Source organism: Emys orbicularis, chromosome 2, assembly GCF_028017835.1.
Source record: "Emys orbicularis isolate rEmyOrb1 chromosome 2, rEmyOrb1.hap1, whole genome shotgun sequence".
Taxonomy (NCBI): Eukaryota; Metazoa; Chordata; order Testudines; family Emydidae; genus Emys; species Emys orbicularis.
The window spans coordinates 190,965,205-190,986,305 of NC_088684.1; the positions used below are offsets into that span (position 1 = coordinate 190,965,205).

General features: G+C 42.6%; 2 protein-coding genes across 2 annotated transcripts in view; one reads left to right on the plus strand and one right to left on the minus strand.

Annotated features, from left to right (window-relative positions):
• The window catches only part of SPMIP7 (sperm microtubule inner protein 7), a 46,591-nt gene extending 32,227 nt beyond the window's left edge, over positions 1-14,364 (minus strand). Inside the window, exons 1-3 of the mRNA XM_065398390.1 lie at positions 13,935-14,364; positions 4,240-4,337; positions 3,039-3,115 (exon numbers count right to left, since the gene is read on the minus strand). Of these exons, the coding sequence (XP_065254462.1) occupies positions 3,039-3,115; positions 4,240-4,337; positions 13,935-14,364 (605 nt within the window). The remainder of the gene's footprint in view (positions 1-3,038; positions 3,116-4,239; positions 4,338-13,934) is intronic.
• Positions 14,365-16,453: 2,089 nt separating this feature from the next.
• Positions 16,454-21,101, plus strand: part of ZPBP (zona pellucida binding protein) — a gene marked incomplete at its 5' end in the record, with an annotated part of 84,557 nt that continues 79,909 nt past the window's right edge. Inside the window, one exon of the mRNA XM_065398391.1 lies at positions 16,454-16,667. Within this exon, the coding sequence (XP_065254463.1) occupies positions 16,454-16,667 (214 nt within the window). The remainder of the gene's footprint in view (positions 16,668-21,101) is intronic.

The following is a 21,101-nucleotide window of genomic DNA, read 5'->3' on the forward strand; positions in this document are numbered from 1 at the left end:
GGAAACGGCAGAGAAAGAGTGATTTATTTTTCTTGATGCTCAGTGAAAGAGAATGAATGACAAAAACTTGCCTCCTGGGAGCGGAATTTTTGGCACACTGTGAGCCACTAAAGCTAGTTAAAGTGGCCATACTTGTCTTACCAAAATACCCCTTAGTTTATGGGAAGGAGCACTGAGTTAGAAGCCAGGAGATCTTCTCTTCCACTGAATGCCCTTAGCAGGCTCCACACTTCCCACCCCTCCTTTACAAGAGGCAAATACCGTATCTCCTCATCTTGCAAATGGAGTAAATAAGGACCAGAGAGGTGGCCCAAGATTGGATGAAGTCGATGGCAGAGTTTGGGAGTAAAATACAGGTCTCAGATGACAGTGCAGAATCTCATCTACTAAGCCACAGTGCCTCTCTGGGAAAAAAAAAAAGTACCTATCTATCTTAAGGTTTTAGACTGTCGTCCACCACCATAGTATATGAGCACCTTCCATGTAAAAAACATGAATAGCAAAATCTCTAATGGATTTCATGGAATCTCTGGCACATCTCTCTTTTTGGTGTCAAAACTCTGCTTGGGTTAGGGTTTTTTTGGGGAGGGGGAAAGCTGGAGAAGTAGTAGAGGTTTGGCCATAAATGGGGTGTTTGAATTGTATCACTTATGATGGAAAGGTTTTCTAAAGAGGAAGGGCTTGGAACATTTCCTAAAGAATCAGATCTAGGTGTTTGGGTAAGTTTTTAGGAAGGTGGTGCTATTCCTATATGCCCACCTTTGTCATGCATCTTTATATCCACAGATTAAAATGTGCATGTAAGTGTAAATCATCATTAGCTACATTTTTCAGAGAAAACTATGGATAAGAAGCATGTCCTAGTTGGGATAGCATGTTGTTTCTTTTCAAGCAACATTATACAAACCCATCTGTGTATCCCATCAGCATGGTCCATGGAATTCTGTTCTGGCTGCCAGGATTTGTGGAACATTTGCATTAGATTTTCAGCATAGAATAAAGACATACGCAACCTGCTATTAGCCCATTATGTTAAGCAAAAATGATAATACCCTCACTCCAGGGAGGACAGTTGTTTACAAGGTTAGAAGACATTAAAGAGTTTATAATATGATTAACTGCTAGTGAAAGGGACAGCAAAGCCTCTAGTACCAGCACATCTAAAATGAGCTATAAAGTATTGTTCTATCATATAAATTTATGACCAAAATGGATGCTTCTTTTAAGTAAGGCCCTATGAAATTCAATTTATTATTGTAGATTTTCGGATTTATTATTTTCTGATTGCGTTTGTTTCCATTTAAAAAAAAGTTATTTCTTTGTAATTTTTAATCAAAACTTTTTGATACATTGACAACAATTAAGTAGCCTTCCTATAAATGCACAAAAATGTTCAGAATTGGATTGCAATAGGAAAAACTGATTTTACCAAAAAAAATCCTACAATTGCAACAAATATATAGTGAAAGTAACACATTCTAAATCACTTTTAAAAGCAGCACTCGGTAATATGACCAAACTGACATTATTGAACAGTAACACAAGAAGTCCGCAGAAGAGCCTCTTACAGTATCGATTTAACTGAATTAATATTTGAATAATTAAAATATAAAAAAATAATGCACTAAACATAAAATAGTTCATCGTTAGCATTCATTGTTGCCTTTTAAATTAAACTGGTACTTTCAAGCTTCCTACGTTCTGAAGGAATGCTTCAATTAATTTCAAATGTGATTAAATAATTTCAAACTATCAAATCAATAGTTTATTGCTGAGTAGCAATACAAAGTGACAAACTTTAATGTCATTATTTTTGCCATATCTAGCAGACATCTCCATTGTGATACATTATGGTTAGCCCGTTAATGTTTTCCTCAGAAACTGATTCCCTCTTGCCAACAAGTAGATTTTTAATATTTACTAAAGCTCCTCTCTCTGGCTACAGAGCTGACAGGGAAGAAGACGTAAGGTAGGGCAACCTCTGCTACTTTAGGCTCTCGTCCCTTCATAACACATATTTATGCATTCTCCTTTTGTGGGTCTTTGAGAAGGGGGACACTGATACCACATAAAGGAGCATGAAGTTCTTTCAAATGAACCTGTGCTCGCTTGGGCACTGAATACTTTTATTGACACAGCGCCCCATGGGAATTTCAACTTCTTCCTTAATGTGATGCCAATGTCCCAGAGGAGCACATCAGCTCCTGACATGAAAATGACACTGCAAGGAACTGAGTTCTCAGAAGCTGCTCTTAAATCCCGGACGCGAGCCCTTCTCCCTAGCCCCTGCACTCCCTCGTGGCCCTAGCCCCCTGCACTCCCTCCCCACGCCCTCTGCACCTCCTCCCCACAACTCCTGCGTTCCTAGCCCCCTGCGTTCCTAGCCCCCCTCCCCTAGCCCTCCTGCGTTCCTAGCCCCCACCCCACCCCGCTAGTCTCTTATCTCCAGTGGCTGCACATGGCTTAGCCCTGCTGCCTGTCTGCTGCTGCAGTCCTAGTGCTGGGGAGAGCCTGGATTCCGTGTTATTGTTTTGATTCCGCGATTCCATCCATATTCTTGTTAACGCAGATTTCATAGGGCCCTATTTTAAACTCTCCAAATTTTAATCAGAAAATTTGGGTGGAAACAAACAACTCTGTGACAAACAAAGACAATGGGAGAAATAAATATGAGCATTTCTTTTCGTGGGAAAGGAAAAGTCTAAATACACAATTTGTAATGAAATTGCCCCATAAACGGTGTTGGGGTTTGAGGAATAGGGACACCTGACATAGATTCACTGGCAGCAGTTATTCAAAGCCTTCCCTAACTGAAATATAAAAGGAATAGAGAGCATTGTCCGCATATACCCTGCCTGCTGCCAGTTTTGAATTTCTGCATGCATTGTAACTACTCCTTCCAACATCTGCAGTTTAGGGTTGTAGGAAAAACTGAATGAATTTCTTAAATGTACATCTACTGAAAGATGAATAGAGGAAGAAGGTGGATAAATATGAAGTAACAAAAAAATCTCTTCTTGATAGAAACAGTTGCTCACTTTTGGGTACTTGAGATGTAGAAATAGTCCCTTGCTTTTTCTTCTCGCCAACTTGCAGAAGGAGGATCACTTGATTTCTAGAGAGAACATAATATGAGAGAGAGCATATGGCAGGATGCCCAAATTAGTTTTGGGAAACTCATGAACACTCATAAAATTCTGAACTTTTTTTAAAGATGAGCTGAGCAGGATTTGTGGTCTCTTTCTGTAGACATTTATTAATATCAAAATGTGAAACAAGTAGTTTCACATTCTTCATAAACGATCCCACTTGCACCACACAAGGCTATGCAAAATGCCTCTTTATTTGGCTCTACTTCCTGTGTGTTTTATTGATATTTCTGATTCAATGTTCTCACTCAGCTCATCTCTTTAATCATTTTAAATGTATGTACCAGCTGACTCCACTTCTAACGTTCTTTAGGAATGGCAGTGCAAACTTACCTTTCTCAGCCCCTGAGACATGCCTATTATAGTGTATGTTGGTTGCTACCAGAAAAAATTATGTTCTTGGGCCCCAATCCAGCAAAGTACTTAAGCATGTGTGTAACTAAAAGCATGTGATTAGTCTCATTGATTTCAAATAAGATCAGGGCCTTGATGTGGAAGGATGAAGGACCACTAGACTTTTCACTATAGAATTGTACTGTTGGAAGTTAACTGTTTGATGCGAAAGACTAAAGGGGAAGTAACTGATATAAACAGGGTATGCTTATTTTAATTTCAATTGTATCACATGATGTAAATTCTGGAAATCTGCATCAGCTCTGTGTGTGGTGTGGGCGTATAAGTATATATGCCTTCTGTATATTATAATTATTTAGCTTATAGCAGCACTTAGAAACCTCAGTCAAGGATCAGGGCTGCATGTAGTTGATGAAATCATCTCACCAGTATGAATCTTACTTTTAAGCATTCATTCATGGTTTGTGATAAAAAAGAAGATTAAAAAAAAATCAGGGCCAGTGGTCAATATTACAAAGTGAGTATGTCAACAGGATACTATGCTTATTTCACTGTAATTAGACTAGGAAAAGAATATAGAATCCTAGATTATACCACTGCATGGTAAGTGTTGGCAAAAGTTGATTTTGAACATTGACCACTATAGCTCTGAAGACTAGAAGTTTGCAGATTTAAAAGTCTGTTCTGTCATCCAGGCTTGTATAATCATTGAAACAAACAGTACCAGACACACTACCTTAAGTTCTGGGTCCACATGAAATGCAAAGCTATGAATTTGAAAAGAATCTCTTTGTTTAGATGAAGCAGGAGTAACTTTCATTGGACTTGTCCAACCTGAAAGAAAAGACTTGGTATTGTGCTATTCATTCTACAGCTCTACTTAATTTCTTTAACAGAAATTAAACAAATGAAATGAGATAGTTTGTACATTACCATAAAGATTATAATACAGTACATCGATATATATTTACCCATTCCTGACTCTTTAGAGAGAGTTACTTACAGGCTTTCAGCAAAAAAAATTCAAGTAAAATGCAGCTGAAAGAAACAATAATTAGCATTTCATTTGCTGTGATTTGGCCCTACTTAACAAAATGCAATGTATCATCAATGAAAATGAAGCTATCTTATATAACATATACAGGAAAACTATCCAAATCAGCAATTATGGTAAAACTTCACTAGGAAGTTATCTATATAGTGAGCTACTGCACAGCAAGCCAGGGTATGAATCTACAACACTCCAGCTTGCTGCACAGCAACATCCCATGTGGACCTCACTATAGCACAGTGAAAGTCATCCCCATTTGCCTCAGTGTGTTGTGAATTTCAAAGGCTAGTTGGGACCAGTAAATTCAACACACTCATGTAGGAACCTTGCTCTGAATAGTTTTATTCCTGTAATGCTGTAATTAATTGGTACATGTATGCATACTACTGCCCTCTACTGCAGAAAAGCAGTCCTGCTTATATACACATAGGCACTGTCTCTGGTTATGCTAAAACATTGTTCCTTCAGCTCTTTGGTTAAATGATGTAGATTTGGTGCCAAAGGCTGTGAGCACTATTCCTCATGCTGTATATATAAAGTAAATATGACAGCTGTGCTGCCTGCATGTCTTATACAGAAGACACAGATAGTTCTAATGTTACATTTGCTTTACTAATTGAACTAGGGTGACCAGACAGCAAACGTGAAAAATGGGGACAGGGGGTAATAGGAGCCTATATAAGAAAAGACCCCAAAATCAGGATTGTCCCTATAAAATTGAGACATCTGGTCACCCTAAATTGAACACACATTTTCAGAGATCTCTGCTGTATGTTATAATTTGCTATTTTCACATCTGGTTTTTGCTGTTAGGATAATTAATCTTCTAACTGTTTTCTCTCTCTCTCTTTCTAGTTTCTGTAGAGAGATTCAGCATACTTGGAGTAATTCTGGTCCAGAGCTCAAGTGTCTGGAGGTCCCAATGTCCCTCCTGGTCTTGCTCATCCCACAGGATTGAAGATGGCACAGTCTGGCCTCTCTGGACCACGTTGGGATCTCACTAGCTTGGTTGCATGACACTTTTATTTACCAAGAACTTAATGATCCTATCAGAGCTGGTTTGTTTTTTGAAGTTGGCCTTCACTCATCACATCACAGGGATCAATGATGTGTATAATACATTTTGTGTCCATTTTATTTGTATGATGTTTTCTGAGCCTGAACCTCTTTAGGGTGCATTTGGTCACAGTTTCAAGATTTTCTGCACAACTACAAGAACTAAACAATTGGTTGTTTTTTTTGTTATTTTTTGAAGTGAAAGTTGTGGTTCTTATGTAATCACATAAAACCAGGAGCTAAGGCTTTATGAAAAACACCTAATATTGCAAGAGTCACAAAAAGTTACAAGAGTTGGCAACAGTGCGATCCTCTTGTGAAAGTGATGCACTGTACCGGACATCCACCGAAGTCAATGGAAGTGTTGGTATTGATGTCAAAGGGAGCAGGATCAGACCCTAACAGTAGGTAATGCTGTTCACGTGCCTCCTTGTTGAAGTGATTGAAGCCCTAGAGGTAAATCATTTAATCAAGCATAAATGTTTTTTTTTTAAATCTCTGTGTAAACTGTACTGTACTGCTTTATATAACTGAAAATAAATATACCCTGTGGCCGTTCTCCTCCTTTCTCTACTCCTATCCAACAAATTGAAGCTACAGATCAGCCACTGAAAAATGATTTCAGAGAAACATAAAAATAAAAAATGGTAGTGTAAATTGTAAAGACTTTCACGATAGGAGAAGCAACAGGGAAGGACTGGGGCTGCTGAAGACGCAAAGAATTTCTCTGTTACTTGGTACCAGTGAAAAACTATCACACAATGAAATATGTAACTGTAAATCATAATAATCAAATCCCTTGAGGAAATACAATTGGTTTTACTAATAGCGCAAGGGATTACTTTGGATTTTTATGTGGTACTTTCTTGATGAGCTACTTACAGGATTAACAGGAAGCACACTATTACACATTTCAATGCATGCTTGATAATTATTTAAGAACATATGTTGCTAAGAACATTTTATTTTGGTTAGTACCAGCTGGCATTTTTCAATTACACTGCTCTACAGCCAAAATGCTTCTGAAATAAATGTAGTCAAACTTTACTAATTCTGGGTCACTGAGAATGAAAATGATGCTTAAAATTGTTGATTGGCTCTAGTTTTCAAGATATGCTATTGGGTCAGTATATACGACCCTTGACTTGGGAATGGCGGAGGATAAGTGAGTTATAAAGGGAAGGGATCTCAATTTAAACCAGAAATGACTAAAATACATCTATGACTGGGTTTGGACAGTACTTGCTTTTTAGGCAAAACAATGAATGATGCAATCTGAAGCTGGTATTGCATCATACATGATATGAATTGCATCATGTTATTCCTAGAAGTCATGGATGATGCAATCATAACGAAGCTTACATCACTCTGCTGAACAAATTGCCCTATATCAGCTCTAGAAATCATACAGTGTCGTGCTCTCTTATTTGGCAGTGTTTGATTTTGCAATGGGACACATTTCTGTTTAGCCAAAGTGAGCAGAGATGCCTCGTACTTGTGTGAACAGTGCAGATAACTTCTGCTATGTTTGTGGTGAAGTGACTTTTGCATCACAAAAGCGCAGTATAACCACTATGGTTAAGAAAGCCTATCACCTTTATTTTGGCTGCAAAATTGGAGATCAGGACAAGAGGTGGGTCCCACACATATGCTGCAACACTTGTGCAACAAATCTTCGCCAGTGGTTGAACAGGAAAAGGAAATCTATCCCTTTTGCAGTGCCAATGATTTGGAGAGAGCCAACAGATCATACCAGCAATTGTTACTTCTGCATGGTGACTCCAGTTGGGAAAGGTGTGTCAAAGAAGAAAAAGTGGACTGTGCATTATCCAAACATTCCATCAGCTATACGCCCAGTACCCCACGGAGAAGGACTGCCGGTTCCTGATGCACCAGAATCATTCTCACTTGAGTCAGACGAGGAAGAGGAAGAGGATGAAACTTCTGGTCCTGAACCATCAATGTCACAGGACCCACATTTTCTCCCATCCTCCTCCTCTGAACCACACCTCATAACACAAGGTGAACTGAATGAACTTGTCAGGGATTTGGAACTACCCAAGAGTAAGGCAGAGCTGTTGGGCTCCAGACTACAGCAGTGGAATCTCCTGGCAGGTGATGTTAGGGTTTCCATGTTCCGTGACCGTCAAAATGATCTTGTCCCATTCTTCTTCATGGAAGGTGATCTTGTAGCCTGCAACAACATCAATGGTGTGATGGCAGCCCTCAACATCGTTCATGATCCAGATGAGTGGAGACTGTTCATTGATTCATCGAAGACGAGTCTTAAAGCTGTTTTACTGCATAATGGCAATGTTTTGCCATCAATTCCAGTTGGTCATGCAGTCCATATGAAGGAAACCTAGGACAACATGAAACAACTTTTGAGGTGCATAAACTATGACCAACATCAGTGGCAGCTTTGTGGCGATTTGAAGGTTGTTGCTCTCTTGCTTGGTCTGCAGACTGGATACACAAAGTACTGCTGTTTTCTCTGCAAATGGGATAGTCGTGCAAGAGATTCCCACTACATCAAGAAAGATTGGCCACTCCGACAGTCATTGGAGCCTGGGAGGAAAAGTGTTCAGCATCCACCACTTGTTGAATCAAGGAAGATTTTGTTACCACCCTTCCACATCAAGCTGGGTCTGATGAAGAACTCTGTCAAGGCCATTGACAAAACACAAGCAGCTTTCAAGTACCTCTGTGGAAAATTTCCAAGGTTAAGTGAAGCTAAGATAAAGGAAGGTGTCTTTGTTGGTCCTCAGATTCGTGAACTTCTTCGAGATGATACATTTGACCATGCACTGCGTGGCAAGGAAAAGACGGCATGGAAAGCCTTCCAGTTAGTGGCAATAAATTTTCTCGGAAACAACAAGGCAGACAACTACAGGTCGTTGGTGGAAAACCTCCTCAAGGCATACAAAAGCCTTGGTTGCAACATGTCACTAAAGATACATTTTTTGCACTCTCATCTAGATTTTTTTCCACCGAACTGCGGAGCAGTGAGCGACGAGCACGGCTAGCGATTTCACCAGGCCATTGCAACAATGGAGAAACGCTATCAGGGCAAATGGAGCCCATCAATGCTTGCAGACTATTGCTGGACAGTGACAAGAGATGCTCCATTTAATGAATACAAGAGACAAGCCAAGAAGCGCTGAGTAGACACTGAATAGGACTAAACTATGTACATAATAGTTTTTTGCCTTTTGTTTCATAATAAATTTTATTTATATAACCCTTTTGCTGATTTTTAAAGTGTTACATAAACAGGACAGGTGAAATATTATCATGTAAAGCAACCATAAACACATGAAAAGACCTAGGTTTACAATTTATGATTAAAACTCTACTATCTACACAATATACATAGACATAAAATGTAAAAACTTAAATATCTTAGAAACAGTAGCCAATCAGTTGTTTTAATTGTCATATTTGAATTCAGCACATCAAAATACATAATAAATAGCACATTTTATCTCTGAAGCAGACGACTTCTCAAAAATTGTAGACCAGTGTTATTGGTTAACTCTTTTTATACTGCAGTACAAGGTAATGATTGTGAACTATGTAAACTATGGTAATTTGGGTGAGTGATTGGCCAGGCTTGATCTTTTAAAAAAAAGTTTTCATTTTATGTTTTTGGGCTCTCTGAACATGGACACACCATGTAGGCTTCCAGATCACCGCAGAACTGTATCGTGTTCGTGGGGATGGTGGGACAGAAAGAGAGCCCCCGAGATAGGACAGACTCTTCTGCTGGGCTAAGTGTGTGGTTGGAAAGATTGACAATGTTGTTAGATGAGTTGAGGGTACCACTGTTGTAGCCCCCTGTGGCAGGTAGGAGTTTAGATAGCTTACTGTCCTTTTTCCTCTGTAGAGAAGTGAAGTGTGCATTGTAAATGGCTTGTCTCATTTTTGTAAAGTCCAGCCACGTGGAAGTTTGTGTGGAAGATTGGTATTGTATGAGAGTCTCCAGTTCTGAGAGCTCATTCTTGATCTTCTCCTGTCTGCTGTACAGGATGCTGATCAGGTGGTTCCTCAGTTTCTTTGAGAGTGTGTGGCACAGTCTCTCACCATAGTCAGTGTAGTATGTTGATTGCAATGGATTTTTTACCTTCAGTCCATTTGGTATGATTTCCATCTGTTTGCATTTGGAGAGGAAGATGATGTCTGTCTGTATCTGTGCAAGTTTTTTGTTGAGGTTGATGGATTTCCACTCCATACGGCCAAATTCAGTGCTTTGCATGGTGTCAAGTATCAGGGGGTAGCCGTGTTAGTCTGTATCTACAAAAACAACAAGGAGTCTGGTGGCACCTTAAAGACTAACAGATTTATTTGGAGTGATGGTCACATAAACACCACCCTATACCGGAAACCTACTGACCGCTATACGTACCTACATGCCTCCAGCTTCCATCCAAGACACATCACACGATCCATTGTCTACAGCCAAGCCCTAAGATACAACCGAATTTGCTCCAACCCCTCAGACAGAGACAAACACCTACAAGATCTTTATCAAGCATTCGTAAAACTACAATACCCACCTGGGGAAGTGAGGAAACATATTGACAGAGCAAGACGGGTACCCAGAAATCACCTACTACAGGACAGGCCCAACAAGGACAATAACAGAACACCACTGGCCATCACATACAGCCCCCAGCTAAAATCTCTCCAGCGCATTATCCACGATCTACAACCTATCCTGGAAAATGATCCTTCACTCTCACAGACCTTGGGAGGCAGGCCAGTCCTCGCTTACAGACAACCCCCCAACCTGAAGCAAATACTCACCAGCAACTACACACCACACCACAGAAACACCAACCCATGAACCGATCCCTGTAGCAAACCTCGTTGCCTACTCTGTCCCCATATCTACTCTGGCGACACCATCAGAGGACCCAACCACATCAGCCACACCATCAAGGGCTCATTCACCTGCACATCCACTAATGTTATATATGCCATCATGTGCCAGCAATGCCCCTCTGCCATGTACATTGGCTAAACCGGACAGTCCCTCCGCAAAAGAATAAATGGACACAAATCGGACATTAGGAATGGTAACATACATAAGCCAGTAAGTGAACACTTCAATCTCCCTGGTCATTCTATTACAGATTTAAAAGTCACTATCATTGAACAAAAAAACTTCAGAAACAGACTTCAAAGAGAAACAGCAGAACTAAAATTCATTTGCAAATTTAACACCATTAATCTGGGCTTGAATAGGGACTGGGAGTGGCTGGCTCATTACAGAAGCAGTTTTTCCTCTCCTGGAATTGACACCCCCTCATCCATTATTGGGAGTGGACTATATCCACCCTGATGGAATTGACCCTGTCAACACTGGTTCTCCACTTGCGAAGTAACTCCCTGCTCTCCATGTGTCAGTATATAATGCCTGCATCTGTAACTTTCACTCTATGCATCCGAAGAAGTGAGGTTTTTACCCACGAAAGCTTATGCCCACTTTCCACTAGGATAGTAATGATCAGCATATCATGAGTTTTCAGGTGATATCTTACAAAACATAGTTTGTACAAAATTTATCATAGTCTTGAAAAAGGGGTGAGCACAGGGATAGAGACTGTCATACAAAAACAGGCCAGAACAACAAGAAATGAAAAATGGTGTTCTTTGTGAGGATCCCTTGGCTGTAGAATGTCTTACTGCCAGAGATCAGCACAAACCCATGTCTGGCAATCTCCAGGTCATAATGCAAGATTCATTTTTTTCAGCAGGCATCCTCCAAATAGCCAAGCCGTGGAATGTCTCTGGGCCTAAATTTGTAACTTAACTCATCACTTGCTGAAATGACCATGGCTTGCTTGGTGGGTCTTTGGATTGTGAGGCTAAAATGAGGAATTTGCTTTTGCTATCCTGTTGAAACTTAGCAGGACCAGTTTATAATCCCACCATTCTTAGGTCTTGGCTACACTTGTGAGTTACAGCTCATTAAAGGAGCCCCGAGCGCACTTGCTCACTACCCGTCCACACTGGCAAGGCACGTAGAGTGCTCTGACTCCATGCCTAGAGCGCTCCTGGTACTCCACCTGGGCGAGTAGAATAACGTTTGATGCGCCCCCGCTGGAGCGCCCCAGCATCAGTATGAACGAGGTGTTGCATTACTGTGCTCTGATCAGCCTCCGGAAATGTCCCATAATCCCCTTAAATCAAGTGGCCACTCTTGTCATTGCTTTGGATATGCCCTTTGAAAGCTCCGTTTAACAGCCCGCATGTTTATCTGCTCCAAGACAAAGCAACCATTACTGTGGAATGCTGTGTGTGAGAGAAAGAGGTGGGGAGTAGGGGGGAGGTCTGCTGCTGTCTGAACTTACAAGACAGCATGCTGACATGCTCTCAGCCCCCCAAAAACCCACTCTCTCCCCCCCCACATACACACAACACACTCCCTGGTCACACTCCACCCCCTCTCCCCCGCCATTTGAAAAGCACATCGCAGCCACTTGCATGCTGGGATAGCTACCACAATGCACTGCTCTCTGTGGCCGTTGCAAGAGCTGCTAATGTGGCCACGCCAGTGCGCTGTCAGCTGTCAGTGTGGACAGACTACAGCGCTTTCCCTACTGCGCTCCACGAAGGGTGGTTTAACTCAAAGCGCTCTACATCTGCAAGTGTAGCCATGCCCTTATATGCCAACTACATTTGAATATTTCCAACTGCCACCCCAACACCACAGGTAAACTTCTAAATATAAAAACTAGGTTTGCAAACCTTTGTCCAACCTCCGTTAAAATACTGCTGCTGGAGCTCTCTGTGTTCTTGGGTCTTTGCTGTGTATACGGATTTCTTTCCTAAAATAGACTCTAAAGGGTGAATTCCTGGCCCCATTGATATTAATGGGAATTTGCTGGACTTCAACCAAGAAAAAACTTGGGCCCTACTGTGTGTCTGAAGAAAAGCCCGATGATCTGTGCCTGCATCACAGATCTATCCTCTATTTCAGGTCACTACTCTGACTGAGAACTGAACGATTGACTTGGCCACAGAGAGTTCTAGATTTATTCTCTACCCCTTCCAAATCATCTCCAGCTGCCAAAGTCTGCTGTCTGCCTGCTGAAGAGACTATAATCATAACAACTCCATGGAGTGCTGTCTCCCCAACCTTCTTTCACTTATCCATAGCTAGCAGCAGTCTAGCATTTAACAGGGGACCGCCCCGGCAAGGGGCTGAGTAGCCGGGGCAGGGTAGCCCCAGAGGGAGCGGAGCCCCAGAGAGCGGGACTCGGGCCCCGCAAGGCAGCGCCCTGTCCTCTATGGCCCCACTGCTTCTGCTGCTTCTGGCTGCCCTGCTGCAGCCCCTGAGCGGCTCGGGCCACTTCGCCCAGCTCCGGCTGTGGTGCTGGGGGGCGGCCGCCCTGCGACACCTGCAGGCGGCTCCGTGTGCCCCGCGGGGTGACCCCCAGCCCGAGTGTCCCCCACTCGGAGCCTGCCTGGCCGAGCCACAAGGTGTGGGTGCTGCTCCCCCATGGCGTGAACCGCAGCAGCCCCAGGGCGCCCCCACGCATGACGCGCTGCTGTTGCCAGGGCCGGCTCTAGGCTTTTGCCGCCTGAAGCAAAAAAAAAAAAAGATGGCTGGAATGCCGCCCCTGAAAATGTGCCGCCCCAAGCACGTGCTTGGTTTGCTGGTGCCTAGAGCCGGCCCTGGAAAGAGTTGCTGTTGACTTTGACAGGAGTCATCTTTTTACAAGCTGAATGCTGTTTGAAAATTTGTTGTATAAAACACATTGATTTGAAAATAAATGGATAGGGTGTATTCTTGCTAAGGCATGATGACAGATCTAGAGGGTTGGATCCTCTCTATGATTACCAAAGGGATAGACGTGGAACAGGTCCTAAATATGAATCACTTAACACTATCTGCCAGATAACATTAAAATGCCACAGAAGTGTACAGGGCGATTTCCTTACTCTCCAAAATAATCTGCTCTATCAGCTCACATTACAGTAGAGACTCATTTTAATTATTCTACTTTACCTCTTTCTTTACAGAATATGAATTCTTTTAAACATCAATTATTTCCAAAGACCTCTACTCGGTCAATGTATGTTACAATTTGCTATTTTGGCACCTGGCTGATGCTTGCAGCTAAATCAATTAATCATCCAACTGTTCTACTTCTTTCCAGTTGCTGGTTTCAGTGGAAGCATCCAGTGCAAACATATTCTGTTAAATTCATAGTTTGTAAGCTCTTTGGGGAGAAGACTCTCCTTATTTGTGTCTTGTACAGTAGCATCCTTTTTTCGGCAATTAACAATTAATACATAATAATAATTTGCTTTACCTCCAAGTCTTGCCCTGATAGAAGCATCTGACACTGCCCTGGAGTTCCACCGTCTGTCCTGGCTCACCTCCTCCAACAGGACCACATGCCTTGTGTGTGTAGTCTGTGCAGTCTTTTCTGGGAGCGGGACTCGCTGGTGAGGTTTCACATCACTGTAATCCACCAGTGACTCAATGGTTCTGCCACAGCAGGGCTGCAAATCAGCATCAGCTCCTGGGCTCATGAATCCTGAGCAGGGATCAGCTAAAGGCACATTGTCCCGGTGTGGGAATAAAGGGTAATCTGGCCCCACAGGGCTGTAAGGATTGAATTTAAGAAAAGAATTACTGTCTTTCTCTTGGAAGCTGGCAAAATCATGTTTGTCATCAGGACCTCTCACAAAAGGCATGTACATTTTCTTTAACAGACTTCGATACTCATGACGATCCATCTTGTGAAGTGGCTCAGCTGACCGACTGGAGCTTTTAAAGGCATTTACCTGCCTTTCAGCTCCCTGGGAAACCAGAGTCATTTTCTTTTATTGTTTTAGATGACAGTAAATTAAAAAGACTCTGCTCTCTTCTATTTCTTAGACTTTCTGAAATCCTGTCCAACAAACCACAGTAAAGCTAGAGATCATCATCCAAAAAATTACTGAACAGAAACCATAAAAGCCAAGACAGGAGTTCAAATGGTGAATTCTTCCCTGAAAAGCAGTGAGTGATCCAGCCAGAGAAAGAATGAAGCTGTCAAATGAGCAGAGAGTCTCTTGGTTGCTTGGCAACGGTGGAACACTAGGACACAATGAAACTTGTAATTGTGTATATCATAATAATCTGATCCCTTGAGGAAACACAGTTGAGATCTTTAAATGAGAGTACAACTATTTATTCCACGGATACACAAATAAAATGTTTTTAATTTTCCCAAGAATTATTTAGTATTTTTGAATCAATACTTTTTAAAGTAAACTACAAAATTGACATTTAGATTAGAAAGATGAACAGAACAGAAACAGATTTAACTGATACGAGAGTTATTAAACATACAAAAGAAAAATATTAATAGGAGTAAATAAATTCTACCGACCACTGGCATTAACATTATCTACTCTTACAAAATATTGCTTTTCTCTAGAGTTTCACCAGTTGTTTTTACTGTAACTTATTTTAGGCGTGATGGCAATGATCCATTAAAGACTAAAGCCAAAGTTTTCAAAGCGGATTTCCTAATGTTAGCTTGGAAAGTTATATTTAGGGATCTAAAAAAAGCAGCCTAACTTTCAGAGGTGTTGAGTACCCCCAACTCCCACTGATTTAAATGCAAGTGTTCAGCACCTCCAAAAATCAAGCCATTTTTAATTGGGTGCCTTAAATACAGATTATGGGGCCCAACTTTAGGCATCTAACGTTGAAAATGCTGACTTAAAGCTTTAGTTTACGATTCTGTTAGGAGCAACTCGTAGATGTGATTGGACAAACAGGCCCTGAATGTTCTCTCATGTACACTGGCTTTATGTAGCTGCAAATAGTAAGAATTTAATAAAGAATTCTGTTGATGATGCACAAGATGGAACAGAATTCACAGCTCACTCAATCTTTGTTGTGTTGGCGCTACAAAGAATAAAAAGCAATTAAAACTTATCATTGGTCTTCAGTGACAAAAGTGTTGCTCTGACTATCCCCACTCTAGAGAGTAAACTGTAGAGCCCTGCATGGATACAAATTATATAAAGCAGCTATCCGCAGACCTGCAGGGCTCTATAAATCTGCTGTCTGATTATGCCATTTTTACATAGTCACTTTTCCTAAGCACACCCTATGGATTTAGATACAAGCGCCACTCATAGCTAGCCCCATACCAGGTCAATTGAATAACTGCTCGTTTTTATTAAGATGTCCAAAGAATGTCTCTTTTTTGTTTTGATTCCTTGTTGATTTACAAAGGGAGGTGCCAACTTTTTCCCATGGCCCAGTAGCCAGCCATGCTCATGGATCTGTTTCCCTGCCAAGGTCAGCTTGCTTCCCACAGGGGTGCTTGCTGCCCTCCACACAGATCCTTCCCGGGGGGATTTCAAAGCCTGGCTGCAGAGACACGTGGCCTTGGGCTGCTCAGTGATCGCGGGACGCTCCCCTCTGTTCTGGCACCACCTGCCAAGGAAGGGCTGGGCCGCCGGACCCAGGGGCGGGGCTGGGAACGCAGGCCCGGCTGGGGAGCGCAAATGGGGAGTGAGCGCAGTCAGCGCGGTCCGTGAACAACGCGGCCAGCCCACTTTCTCATGGAAGGTCACAGAGTTCGGCGGCCTCCCCAGTCGGAACGAGAGGACGACTCGTCGGCTTCAGGCCCGCAAAGTAATATCCCTCGCCTTCGCGCCTCGCGCCGCCCACGCGCCGGCAGGGGACAGAGCGGAAATGACGAGCAGAAGCGGGCTCGGCACGTGGTCGGCACGCGCCGCCGCCGGGCCTCGCCCGTTTCCCTCTTCCTCTCCTCCTCCCCCTCCCCCTCGAGCGCCAGCGTGACGCTACCGGGGTTCGACGCCGACTAACGAACTTTTAGGCCGCCGCGCGCGCGAGACACAGGACCGAGCGGTGCGAGGCGCTGGGGCTTTAGAGATGGCGGACTCGCCCCCCGGGGCTACGCGCCGGCGGGGCCGGGGTAGGAGGCGGCGGGTGGAGGCTTCTCCCTCCTCGGCCTTCCGCCTTCCGGCACTCGGCGTCACCCTCCTCTTCCTCCTGCTTCAGAGACCCCTCGCAGGTACCTCCCCCCACCCCCAGCATTGGGGCCGCCGGGGGGTAGCGGGGAGAGGCGTAGAGAGTGGGGGAGAGGCGTGATATTAATTATTTATCGTTAATGACTAGGTGTTGGTCCTCGGGTCCTAAATGCTAAAATAACGCGCGCGCAAATAAATAAATAACACAATAATACCTGGATATTCATAATTAATAAAATAGAATAACCCAATCAATTCAGTAACTTTTAATATTTACATAATAATAATTAATAAAATATTGCAAATAATTAGCCCCATTTATTACAGTGGGGAGCCACTGATGCAAACTGAGTTTAGATTGCTTTAAAGAAAAAGAACCTTTTAAGACTTTTTTGCCTTCAAGTTACTGAAAGGCATAACTATCAGTTCCTTTTATATTTTTAAAGAAAAATCTTACTCAGTCCAAGCTGTCTAAAGAGTCCAAAGATGTGACACACCTGTCATCATGAAGTGTGAAATGTTTCTTAAAAATGTCTTAATTACAGTTTCAAAGTGGTAGCCCTGTTAGTCTGTATCAGCAAAAACAATGAGGAGTCCTTGTGGCACCTTAGAGACTGACAAATTTATTTGGGAAGTGGGTTCTAGCCCACAAAAGCTTATGCCCAAATAAATATGTTAGTCTCTAAGGTGCCACAAGGACTCCTCGTTTTTTTTAAATTTCAGTTGGCATATTTGAGCTCTCTGCCTGGGGTGTCCATCTCACTGAAATGTGATGTCATTTGTGATACTAGCTTTCTTACAGTGACTCCAAGGGACTCCAAACTAATATACAATATACAACTAATATGCTTTAGTAGTTGAGTAACAATCAAAAGAGAGATTTTAAAAAAAATCTATAAACATTTTAAGTATAAGAATTCTTTTTATCATTAAACTGTATTAGAGCAGAATGGAAACTGGATTTCAGTCTCTTCCACTGCGCTTTCATACTTATACCGCTAAAAATGATAGCATTTCAGCATAATAATTTCTACAGCAGACAGCTGAGAAATACCATTTGTAATTAAAATCACAAGGAAAATACTTGTATATTTGAGTAAGTAAGCTAGCTGCTATACTTTTGCTGCAGAAATCTCTGCAGAATCATTTCAAAACATAATTAAAACTTTGTAGTTATTACCATAGTCTTATGCCAACATTTTCCATCACCGAAAGGAACTTTCATTTCTAAATAAACTGAAGCTATGCCAATTTAGCATTCTAGTAATAATATTTTATTAGTTAATAAATTGTATAATTATTCAAAACTCATCTTTAAACTCTCTTTTTGCCACTACCATTTTCAGACCAAATTTAATGTTCTGATGAATTGTTTTACAGTTGTTTAATTTTACTATTTGATTTTAGTTTTTGTTCTGATACTGCAAAATTAATAACATTTTATAGGGTTGACCGAATTACATTATATAGCCTGTTTTTTATTGTTGTTCCCTCCATGTCAAGGTATAAGCTTCTAGGGACAGCAACTGTCAGGAGAAGTCATGGTTGTATGACAACATCGTAGCTCTACTGTCTGGAGGCAGGAGAAGAATAGAGGAGTCAGTTTGGAGATGCAGGCCCTCCACACAGATAGGCCTGGTCTATAAGATATTTGGGGAATCCATCTGCCACTTCTGGTCAGGAGTTGGAATTTGCCCCCTACAGAAAAATACCAGGGAAACTGAGCCTGATTCCCCACTGCCTTTCATGTTGTGTAGTATTTACACCTGTTTAAAGTGATGTAACTGTGTCACATCTTTGGACTCTTTAGTACTGAGTGGATTTAAAATGCTTCCAAAGCGGACTGCTAGTATTTTATCCATATTGTACTTACTGTGACAGATCCTTGATCTTGCTTTGGAGGCACAAAGCAGTCACAATGCTGTTGGATTGGCTCTCCTGAGAATTTCCCCAGTTTTTCACCAGTTAATTCAGGTGGTGTGGATTCCCCTTTGCATGGCCAGTGAGCCCCCAGCACCTCAGTGATCACCACCTGCTGCAATGGTCCCATGCAAGCTGCAAAAACTTACGGATGGGGGTTATATTAGATTAGACTGGTCCCATGAATGAGGAAGTCAGAGATGGTACAGTATAAGGCAGTGGAAAATCAGGCCCTATACGGTTTCTAGTGTAGTAGTGGCATTCCACAGATATTACAAGGCAAACTGCTTTGAAAGCTGTCTTAGGAGCTGTTTCAGAACTCTCAGTTCACTTTCGTAGGATGGGTAAAACTTAAAAGCTTCTGCATTTCCTGTAAAGTTCAGAAGCTGGATTGGGTTGGGGATGCTCAAAGCTTGTTTTTAAAAAAAGGCAAATTTAAAATTGTTTCCATGACTTTTCCACAGTGAACTTTGTTGTTCTTTCTGCCGTACTTGGTGGCTCTCATTATACTAACTTGAATTATTCAACCTATCCAATTTTAATTAATCCAATTGAAAGTATGAGTGGGAAGAGGACTCTGTGCTCCAGACAATTTCGGTAAGGGCATTTGGGCTCATGGAGATTAGGAGGAGGGAAAAGGAATTCAAATAAAATAGGAAATCTGAAAAAAGCTGGAGAAGAATAACTTAGACAAATGTGGTTCAAATGTAGTAAAAAAATTATGCAGTGTATGAAGTTAGGGCTTAGACATCAAAATGACTAAGCTGCACCTGCAAACAACTGAAGGAACAAAAGCTAAGGCATGTTTTCAAAATCTGGCACAGTGTCAGCCTGGCTCTTGGGGGGTCTAAATCAGGGGTGGGCGAACTACAGCCCGCCAGCCATTTTAAACTGGCCCTCAAGCTTCTGCTGGGGAGCGGGGTCTGGGACTTGCCCCGCTCCGGTGCTCTGGCGCTCTTTGCGGCCCCCGGAAGCAGCGGCATGGCCCCTCTCCGGCTCCTGCGTAGGGGCAGCCAGGGGGTTCCGCTTTGCACGCTGTCCCCGCCCCAACTGCCACCCCTGCATCTCCCCTTGGCGGGAACTGCAGCCAATGGGAGCTGCAGGGGCATTGCCTGCGGATGGGGCAGCGTGCAGAGCTACCTGGCCGCACCTCCATGTAGGAGCCGGAGAAGGGACATGCCGCTGCTTCCGGGAGCTCTTTGAGGTAGGCGCTGCCCGGAGCCTGCACCCCTGAGCCCCTCCCCATGCCCCAACCCTCTGCCCCAGCCCTGATCCGCCTCCTGCCCTCCGAACACCTCGAACCCAGCTTGAGCACCCTCCTGCATCCCAGACCCCTCATCCCCAGCCCCGCCCAGACCCTGCAACCCCAGCTGGAGCCTTCACCCCTTCCCGCACCCCTGCCTGATCCCCCTCCCACCCTCCAAACCCTTTGGTCCCAGCCCAGAGCACCCTCCTACACCCCAAACTCCTCATCCCCAGCCCCACCCCAGAGCCCACAACCCTAGCTGGAGCTCTCGCCCCCCACCCGCTCCCCAGCCTGGAGCCCCTCCTGCACCCTGAACTCCTCATTTCTGGCCTGCACCCCCAACCAGAGCCCTCACCCCCTCCCATGCCCCAACCCCAATTTTGTGAGCACTCACGGGCCGCCATACAATTTTTATTCCCAGATGAGGCCCTTGGGCCAAAATGTTTGCTCACCCCTGGTCTAAATTATCTCCTGTTCTGAAGGAGAATCAGATAATAATTCTACAATCTTTGTGTTATACACCCTGGAATACACCACTGCATAACTTTTACTTTTTTCAAAAAAAAATTTATATTAGTGGTTCAAGAGCTCCATCTTTGGGGGTAATATATTAATGTAAAATATTCTCCCCAGGATTGTATCTGTCAAGTACAAAAACATCCCCCTATCAATACTATACATCTGTTTTCACCTTGTCAGTTTCTATCTTTCTAGCTGCACATATGCAATGAAACATCTAAATGAGTTTTAGTGGCTTTTCACAGATATGTGAGACTTTTCTTTCACTCTGGGATTGTTGTATTATTTTGCTCTGCACTATCATATGAAGGACTCTAGTTTGTTTCCAATCTCTAGTTTGTCCAGACTGGCAAAGGTGGTGCTTGGAGATATAAATCTAAGATAATTGTCTGTCTGTGTGTGTGTGTGTGTGTGTCTGTGTGCGCATTCGTTCGTTCTCTGGGTTCTGACAGAGAAAGAGGAATTCTTGGAAAAAATATATATTGTAATTTTAAGCATTGTTAAGCAGCTCTTTCAGTAGAGTTCTGTGAACAGTTGTCAGTTTACCAATAAGTCTGAATATCAAGTTAATAAATTAGTCAGCATTGAAAAGTTAAAAGTGAAAACTTTTTGGATAATGTTCTCATACAACCATGGAAAGCAAACAAAAGAGAAAGTGATTACCTCCAAGGTACTGCTCTGCTGGCAGCTTTCCCTATTGCTAGTATTGTGATATTAGAACTAATCTCTAACTTACACACATTTTTCTTTGAGCAAGCTCTATGGGCATGTGTAATTATATCAGGAGTATTCA